The sequence below is a fragment of the Sipha flava genome, unplaced genomic scaffold, assembly GCF_003268045.1.
Source record: "Sipha flava isolate LNK unplaced genomic scaffold, YSA_version1 236_pilon_pilon, whole genome shotgun sequence".
NCBI classification, from domain to species: Eukaryota; Metazoa; Arthropoda; class Insecta; order Hemiptera; family Aphididae; genus Sipha; species Sipha flava.
Window position 1 is genome coordinate 720343 of NW_020272878.1, and position 10659 is coordinate 731001.

Consider the following 10659-nt stretch of genomic DNA (forward strand, 5'->3'; position numbering starts at 1 on the left):
TATTATTATTATTATTATTATTATTATTATTATTATTATTATTATTACTGTTTGATTTATTACGTTCTTTTATTAACACCCCGGGCCGTTCGCGTACACATAAAATATACAAGCCAGCACATTGTACATCGTACAAAACGCGCGCACGTGTATACGTTATAATCGGATTTTTATTCCGTCGAACGTAATAAAATGAAAGAAAAAATGTGTCTAATCCAAATATATATATATGTTTAATTTTATTTATTTATTTATTTTTTTTTACATCGTCGTAAACTATGAACCCAACCAGATAGAACACCGCTATGAACGCGATGCAATGCAGAGAACAACAATAGTTGATGTATCACTCGAGTCGGTGACTTTTACTTTTTCCCTCCAAGGTTAATCGCTTCGGATCCGGTAGTTTTTCACGACCTGCAGGTGCGCTCATTGCTGCGTTTATCGTGCACAAGACCCCCTCTGGTGCGTCATGATGTATGGTTAACGTAATCGATCGGGTTTCTTTTTAAGAACGGTTATAAAACGAAGAATAAAACTTAAATGAACTTTGATGTTCCGTTAAATCAACTCGGCACGTTTCTGAAGTTAATCACACAACAGAGTCGTAGCTGCAACTAGACGTCCATAATTTTATCTGGTTTACGTGAGAAATAATTATATTTTTTTCGACCAAAGTTTCGAAATAAATTGATCTCGCGACATCGGTAGTCGTGTGTGTGCGATTAACCGTAAAAACAAAAATCCCAACGAGGTTTTCAGACACTTTCTTTTAACTGTATATGTACTCGATGTCAGACTTTAAATCTCCACTTGTCAAATAATATAGTAATCCTCTGCCTATGCACATGTGATCCTAAAAAACCAATAACAGCCCTACCGCGTGGACTACTTTATGCCGTTGAATATTGCAGTATATTTTAAATTTCGCCGAGTGTATATATATATACAAGTATATATTTAAAAAAAATTCTTCTTACGTTGGATTCGAATTTAAATTAATTTAATTGATAAACACAATTTTTTACACAAAGAGGCCATGTGGCTTAGGACTATAAAACCCGTACTATAAACACATTAATAGACCATTAAACGTTTTCATGTTTATATAGTGTCATCGAATTAAGAGCAGATACACACGCAGTATACCTATATATTTGCGTGCGTGGTGCATACGGAAACAACAAAAATTCTTCAGTGCCAAGATAACTCAATAATACGATGGTTTCAAGGTAAAGAGGTTAAATCGATGTTTAGTGAAAACGGGAATATTTTACAATATGAACTAATTTTTCATTCTTCATAAATGAATAAAATGGGATATCTCACTTTCATCAACAAAATGAAATTATAGTCAAAAGTAATTTGAGATGGGAACAAAAGTGTTTTAGTAACATAAGACAAAAATTATATATAAATTATAAATAATATATAAAACAAATTCTAATAAGACACCTGTCTTATATCTTTTATCTATCACTGAATAAAGTTAGAACTACTGACTTGTTAAGCTAATGATATTTTGATAGACAACGTAATATTTTTAATGCAAAGTATATTATTATACTTATTATTATTATTATTATTACTTTATGTTCATTGTAGATATTGTTATAAAATTAGTCAAGAATCTATTAGCGACAATAAAGTCTCGCTTTTCGTTTACTGTAAGTTTCATATCTTGCTATGATATGTGACGATGTTAATAGAAAAGCCTTCTCTGGCCAATATAAATCTCGGATACGTAGAAGAATGGATAAATAATAACTTTTTCGAATAACATACCACCGTTCTCGTCTTCCGAGAAAGCATCAAAAATATCGATTTAATAAAAATATGTTAAAAAATGTACCTTAATAATACGAATATATTGCTTTAGGTCTTATTATATAAATAATGAGTAATTAAAACATTCCACAATAATTATAAATCGTAGAAAGAACGTAAAATATCATTTCTCGCAATCGGAAAAATTTGAATGCTATAGAATTATAGATATACATAATATAATATATTATAATTAATATATAGTATATTATACTTTGTAAGAAGTAACAAAATAATGTAAATAAAATGAAGGAGGATCTTAATTGCGAAAAACTCGAAGACGACAGAATTGATTTTCGTGTGGAAAAAAAAATCCAATAACGGCATCTCGATTATTCTCCATTATTCAGCGACGCTGATAAAACTAATAATCGGCATTTAATATCTATGTCTTAATGATCATGATTCTGAACCAGTGTATCACGAATTAGCATGGTACATAACGTCAAAATATTATCAATTAAAACGGTAAGCTTTGAAACTATAAACATATGATATTATTACGGCGTTACGATGAAAAGCATGAATAAATTGGTGAAAGTTGATCACTTAAATGATTCTATAATTTTTTATCTAAATCATTTAGTTTGTAATATATTCACTACATGATACTGGTATATTATTTGTTATGTTTATATTTTAACGGGTCCGATATTTACGAGTATAACCTACCCAAGACTTATCTAAACACTTCTGTAGAGCCGGATGTACCTCCGACCTGAATGATATAATATCTCAGAAACAAAAAATTACATGTTAAAACAATCTTAATAAATTACTATCATCGGCGCAAAGATTGCGTGCACCTCCAAATTATGGAAACCCTAAGCTCTATTGCGTCAAATTCAATCATTCTTTTTGTTCTCGGTACTATTATTTGTTTTTTTTTTTTCATTATTTTAATTTCCTGAAAAACGCTATCCACGATCATCGAATAATCTAATGAACTCAATGCGTATACGCGTGCTTCTATTCGTCGTATTTCTTCGCTTCACTTGATTTTCGGATAGAAAACAACATAACAAATTAAAATACCAAATAAAGAGAAGTGAAAGCCGACAAATTTGTTTGGAAAAAAAAAAAATTCATCAAACAGCAACTTTGCTCTTGTGCGATGCCTGTAGTTGCGGAAAAAAACGGATAGTAAATTTTTGGCTAATGCTAATGCGGTGACTAAATAATTATTGTAAACAACCCATCCCGTGATACTATGTACACACGGAGCGAATATACAGCACGCTGTTCTCCGAAATCGACATGACGAATAGAATCCAAATAATTAGATGCAGGTGGGAGAACACGGTGCCACGAGGCAATAATAAAAATCTATAATAGCCCAAAATCGGAGGTCGTTTCGTCACTCTTGATCGCTAACACTATTTCAGCGACCCACAACAAACAATTTAATTTTTATGTAATAATTAATGCAGTGTGAGTCAACTTTTTTGTTTTTATGATAAATTAATTTTATACATTTATTTGTTCTAATTATTCACGATAAGTCCATACTTTGAATAAAATCTTTTCAAATTCTACAAATAATAAATATAAATATATTTTAAATATATATATATATAACATTTTTTTGAATTATTAATACTTTTTTGTTACATTTATTTATTTTTATTAAGATTGTCTACTATTAAGTTATATTCTAAAGTATTTATTCGTAGTTTTTCTAAATAAAAATAGTGGAAATATAATAAAAAAAAAATACCAAACACTTTTCTAACCGGTAATTAAAGAAAATTAATGCGTAGAGTATTTCCAACAAGCATCATAAAATGTACACACCCAAAAATAGGTAATTCTCGTCATAAACTTAACTTCTTTCTCCTCCTACTCCTCTTGCTCCTCTCTTTCGATGACTAGTATTTTTATTTTCATCTCTTTTTATCGATGATCCTACCTGCAGTCCCATATTGACCAGTACAATAAATCTACTCTAAGATCCACGGAATTGGGCAACATAACAACACGATTTATATTAATATTTATTATTTATTTACTTATGAGCACAAATAAATGCTTAACGGAAACACATATTAATACTATATAATATTTCTAGTTCACCGGTTTATTGTGGACATCATAAATGGGAATGGAAAATTTTAATAATCTACTAAAATTCAAGCATCGAGATAACACGCAACCGACGATTTTCAGGAAACCGTCTTATTTTTAGTTACCCCTACTCCGAAGAAACATTAATACATTTCCGTTCAAATTTTGAATGATAATTGATGTCTATTATCATGTTTATTGTTTTTAAATTCTATTTGGTTTCAGCTAAATCCCACAGTAAATATCACACGGATAGTGTTAATAAAGGCATATATCCAATACAATTTTATGCAAACCACTCATCAAATCAATACACTACGAAAAATACGAATACTACGGTTTTGAACAAATTAAATGCATAAATTAGTAAAGTAATGACATAACGAATTTTAAAAGCATAAACGTGTTTATAGTTTCCTAGATCTCTATGAATACTACTGCAGTACGATACCAGCGGAAACATAATGACTTCTAATGTACGCACGGTATATTAGAGTGATATTGTATATAATATAGTACGATGCATATATATTTTACACTGTAAAAAGTATAAGAAACAAGTTTTATTAAAAAAAAAAGAAAAAAAAACCCGTGGTAAATTTCATACGTATGTCCGAACAACACGAGATCTCAAGGTTCGACTCACTCGTAAGATTAACGACGGTTATAATATTATTATTATTATTTGCGTACGATTTATGTGATTATTCTGTGTCTAACAGGAAATAATATCATAACTGTTATCATTTCAACGTGGAAAAAGAACTGCAATTGCACAATATACGTATAATTACATCGTATGTGCACCATGTGAATGTGTTCTATTATACTATTACACGTGCACGTGCATATAAAGTAAAAATATTTTTATGGATTCAGATAAAATAAAATATATTATTTGCCGAAGTAAGGAATCTTTCGTATAATTGAATCTTTTCCATTTAAGCGCGGTGGACTCTCTTTGATGCATACAATCTTGTCTTCCGGTAACGTTTTTATATAAAACGAACGTTCGAACATATGTCATTGATAGAGTTCCAAAAGATAAAAAGTGAGAGAGGAAACCGTTTTGATTTTATTTTATTTTAAATGCTAAACATCAAAAATCCCCACGTTGCGAACAATAATAAAACGCTTAATAGTTCGATCGTAAACGCTGAAATCGGCACGCTAATTACGTAAATTTCGAAAATAACTTTTCCTCAAAACGAAACGCACGCGCATGTATGATTTAAGTGCATTCGAGATCGATGCCAGCTTAAGGATCTATGGTCCAAGTCGCTAACCGGCCTGTTCTCGACCAAACATCATAATATCTAGTACAAACTGTTTAGAAACGTAACAAAATAATAATATTTTTCGAATAAATTCAAAAGGAAAAAAATAAATCGCTCTTTGACAAACCGAAGTCCGTGTCGTGGTACACCAAACACATTTCTATTGGACGACTTCCAGTCGTTCTAAATTCACACCAACACACAGCTTTCGATTACAGAATAATAACGTATTTATGTTTTTTTTTTTCATTTTTTTCTTTTTAACGTTCGTGTCATGTTATGTCAATTTCAAAGTCTGGCCAAATTACTGCATCAGCACAAATCTCCAATTTTCAGCTCACCGTTCATCTTTCCACAAAGTGTTTCCAAAATGTACTTCGGAACGAAACGCGTTTCATTACGATCTAAGAAAATTACAACACCTTCGAAGGCATACCGCCTATTATATAAACGTACAATTTTGTAACATATAATACTCCGGATCACGGTAATATTTTATTTTTGGACTCATAAAATGAAAAGCACGCAGCAATAAAACGCCCTTTATTGTGAAGAATTTCCACACATTCATCCATTTATACAAAATTTTAATTGGATGTATAAATGAAAGATTTATAATACAAAAACATTGTTTACCACATTTCGGATTACTATGTCGTTATAATACACGTGAAAAAAAAACATTATCTGTGTATTTTGTTCGAAAATTGTCATTAAAAAATTTCATTCGGAAATCAAAAACATAGCAGAAGCAACAACAGTATATAGAAAATTGTATAAAATAGACAATTTATAACTTTTCTTGAGTGGAAATTTGGGTCTTGTGGCTACTAAATCACGATATATTGCGCATGTGAAACTGGATAAATCAAAACGCCAACAGCAACTGCGGTTAAAGAGTAAACATTAATGTTTATTGTAAATAAATTAAAACAACTAATTTAAATATTATAAAAATATATTTATATATTAATATATTTTCACATTTAATTATGAAAATACGAGGTTTGAGACATACGTAATCTGATTGATTAATGCGTGAAAATATCGAAACGACAACAACACGAATATCGAGTGGTTAAGGAATAAATATAGGAGACAATATTATTAATATTTATGGCATATAATACTATCATTGCACATTCTGAACATAATAATAATAATAATAATATTAATATCACCATTGTGTAATTATAAACGAGCGCCATAAGCCCTCAACAATACGGATGCGAAATTAATTTCACGTCCAACGCGTATGCGCATGTGTATAAATTATAAAAAGAAAATTATTAACTCCACGGTAATAGCCACTCGTTGTAGTCCATTTTTTATTTAGACGTTAGAAACAAAAATTAACCAACGGTTCGTTAAAAGCACAATGCATCGCGGCAGCAATGGCGGCGGAGGTTAAGATATTTTTTATTCGTTCGAACGCAACGCTGCATAATAGGTGAATAATGTGTACAAGAAGATTTCAGTTATCAGACCTTGATAAGGTTACTCTAATTACTTATTAACCAAGTTTTAGAATATGATAATATTCTTGACTACATATTTAGCACACTTATTTTCGAGTTTATCACGGTCATTCGGTCGGATGAACAAACACCACCGCCTCATCCCCTCGAATTAAAAACTTTCTTCGATTTCAACGTCTAATGATCAAACGAATGATTTAGAAACAACCGAAAAAATCCAACATTAGTGAATCGAAAATAGATGGAAAAAAAATTACTAAAGTAACAATTATTACAATTGAGCTCAAGACCATTGGGTGATGATTGGTTTTACTATGCGTTTTACACACATCGCCGCGCATATGAATCGTTAAATACATTTAGAGAAAACTAATTTTTTCATGCTCAGAGTCATTTTTCTTATTTCAATTCGAGCTCTAGCTATTACACACACGCTTATAGTAAAAGATACTCCGCTTGAAACGGTCAATTAAACGCGAGGACTGAATATTACTACAAAGTTTCGTCATTGTTTACAATAATATATATATGTTCTACCTATTCGTTAATATTGCGTACATAGGAACAGCAAAAGCGAAGACGTCTAGATACGTTGTGTAATTATTGCGTTGCATATTCTCCAATAAAAATTATATATAATATAATTGCACTATCAACAGTCCGAGATGCGGAAAACATTTTTTATAAACAAGACCATTGATGCTTCGACAACAATTGACATTGCTGATATTGATATTGCTTAATTAATAATTGCATGTCGGTTTATTAAAATACGAGTGCTTGTCGATCAATTGCCTATTGTCCGAGACACTAATTAAATATATATAAGAACTCGATTTCCGTCACTTTTATTTGTTCTCATGGATCCATGGTACAGATAAAATACCATAGGAATGCTGAGATTTAGTTCATGGACTATTGTGGAGACATTTGTTATTTGATTATGTTACCACTTAAACCGGTTTGTCAGGCGGAACACTCAAAAAAGTCGCATGATGAATAATACGATAAAATAGACTGAGATTCATACGCTGCTCAAAGTTTGAGGGAATATGATAAAATATTTACTAAAATAATGAGCTTACAACGATTTTTAAGTTATACGTACATTCTTTCAAACTACGTCTAAGTACTAATAGAATTTTAGAGTAAAATAAATTAGTCTCTATATATTCTCATAAGTCGGATAACTTCCTCCAAGAGAAAAAATAATAAATAGTACTCCAGACTAGATTAAAAAACAAACGAATTCTAAAAGCATATGTCGACTATGTTAAACTCGATAGTATCAAATATTGTACGGTCCGACCATCTTGTATTTTACGTCATGGCACTTTTAAAGTATTAAAACCAAACTTGAATACCGGTGCCGGGAACAAAATATTCTGCGATCATAAACATGATAAACAAATAAAAGAAGAAAGAATATTATGATATACACTATACGAAGAGTATATTATTCGTGCACGTATAAAAAAAACAATGACGGTCACTGCGAAATAAACGGACAATAATATAAACGCGAATACGTGTACGTGAACCAAATAATAAAAGAATAAGAAGACGTTAAATCAAGCCTTAAGGAAAAATAAAACGCAAAATTTCTTATTATAATTATACTAATTTATTAATAAATAATTTATTCTCTAATCTGAGGCATGAATAAACACTATAGGTGAAACATACAATGAACAGGAAACAAAAAAGGAACGGCCGTTATAATATCTGCCAAATATAAGTAAAAAAATTTAAATTTTTAATTAATTTTGTGGTTTTTTTTTTATTTTTTCTTATTTTAAAGTCGTAAATTTGGTAATCGGAGTCGAGGGTGAACAGAACTAAATCATTAGAAAGAAGATTTATTTCACGTATATAACAACAACATTATAATACTGAAAACTGTTTATGCCTCTACTTTACCCAATCACCCTTTGACCGTATACTGACCAATGTATGTTGGTTATTGATTTGAGCACAGATGATCGACTGTCGTTACGCATCCACCGTCCTGACCGTCGAGTTTTTGTTATGATACGTTTCCAGTCGGTGCGACAAATCATGAATTATGTCCCGGAACACAACCGAGTCGATATTGTCTCCGAGCACGTACAACAGCATCCAGTCGCCTAGCTTTGATCGGCGCACGATGTTGCCAATGGCCTGCCGTTTGATCAGCCGAAACCGTATGCAAAACAAGTACACACGCATCCGTGGGGATACTATTATAATGAACCTAAAAAATGAAATTAGATGTACAAAACTATTATCTAAAATTTTTATAAGTTTGTCGACTATCAACATGCGTTAAGCGTATCTGCAGGATTACAAAGCTCTATAAAAGTAATCGAAAACTTTCAAATTATAAAAATCACAGTTTTATCCATAATGCTGATAATTGCAACAACCTTAAAAGCATCCAATTAGAGTTACTAAGAAATGAATTCCGAGAAAAAACGAGAAATAACATTTTAATTTTGAGATCCAGAATAGATTTAATAATTTATTAAAAAATGAATAAATAGAAATAGGATAAAAGATTTCTTTCATAAAAAAAATTTTATTTCTGAATATTTAGTTTAACTATTGGGTAATTTAGTACGATACAAATAATATCGATTTGTAATCTGAAAGCACTACTATGAAAAAATAAAATAGTACACTACAATTTAAATTAAAATAAAAGTCTTTAAACTATTATTTTGTGTAATATACTACAATTGTGACTAAGATACGCACAAACTTACTCGTAGTCATAAACTTTTTTTTTCAAAAAAAATAAAAAAATAAATGACTTTCTTTTTAAAACTAGAATGCTATTTTAAAATTAATTTGTTATATTTAAAAAAAAACACTATATTGTTCACCGAGGCGTATTTACGTGTTTTCCACGTGTACGTCTGTGGAAAATTGCTGCTCTAAATAACTAAAATAATATACCGCACTAAATTAATTATTATTTAATTTCCTACTATAAAATATATATAAATTAGGTAAGTATGCAAAACAAATTTTATTTCAATACTAAAATATAATGTCTTAAGATTTAAACGATTTTTATTAATAATTAATAACAAAATACATTCTTCAAATTTGCTTCGGTAAGCACGTGCCAATAGTGTCTGCATATAAATACGCTACGGCGCGCCACTGATAGTTCAATGTTATATATTAAGTAAAATACAGTATATTAACTTTCAATATAATTAAATAATAATACTGAATTCTAAAAACCTATGGTAAGTAAGAACAGTGGCGTAGCCAGGAAACTTTTGTGGGGGGGGGTTCAGCAAATTTATGTATATTTAATGTTATCATTATCATTTTGACTACTATTTGTATTGATCTTGGTATTTTTAAGACTGGTTGACATTAGTTTTTTTGACTCGGGTGAAAAAAAATAATTAATTTTTCTAGTCTGCTTATTTGTTAGAGAATTTGCCTATAATAATAAATAATAATAATAATAATAATAATAGTAACAATTTAGGAACTAGGAACTAATATAGGAACATAAATATTAGATATTGAAATATTTTCTGTCCAATCACTTAGGTATACTAAAAATTAAATTTTTAAATATCTTACCATAGTGGAATGTTTAGAAGTCTTAGATTGATGTTCAATTAAAATAAAACAAATATAATGGAATACAAATGTCAAATATAAACGAATAAACGAGTAGTAAATAAAACAATGAGACACCAACGGGTAACGACTAACTATTAACTAATAACAATTAGTTTTACACAATAAGGTACTTGAGTTAAATGATCTGCGAGCCGCGAATGCAATGGTTATACCCAAAGTAAACTTTGAATACAGACAATGATATCGCTTTTATGTCAGTTATCGGGACCAGACGACCGATTTAGAATCAACCATAGTAGAAAACCTAAATAATATGTTTCCAAGCAAAAATTATCAAAGTAGTAATAAAGTATCTAAATATGATCATAATATTATGACGTGTGTGTGTGTGTGTGTGTGTGTGTGTGTGTGTGTGTGTGTGTGTG

The 10659-nt window shown here is 30.2% G+C and overlaps 1 protein-coding gene across 1 annotated transcript in view; it reads right to left on the reverse strand.

Moving 5' to 3' along the window:
• LOC112683794 (innexin shaking-B) overlaps positions 1-10659 on the reverse strand; it is a 40662-nt gene that overhangs the window by 464 nt on the left and 29539 nt on the right. The window contains exon 4 of the mRNA XM_025554945.1: positions 8594-8879. Coding sequence (XP_025410730.1) covers positions 8639-8879 — 241 coding nt within the window. The 3' untranslated portion in view covers positions 8594-8638. The remainder of the gene's footprint in view (positions 1-8593; positions 8880-10659) is intronic.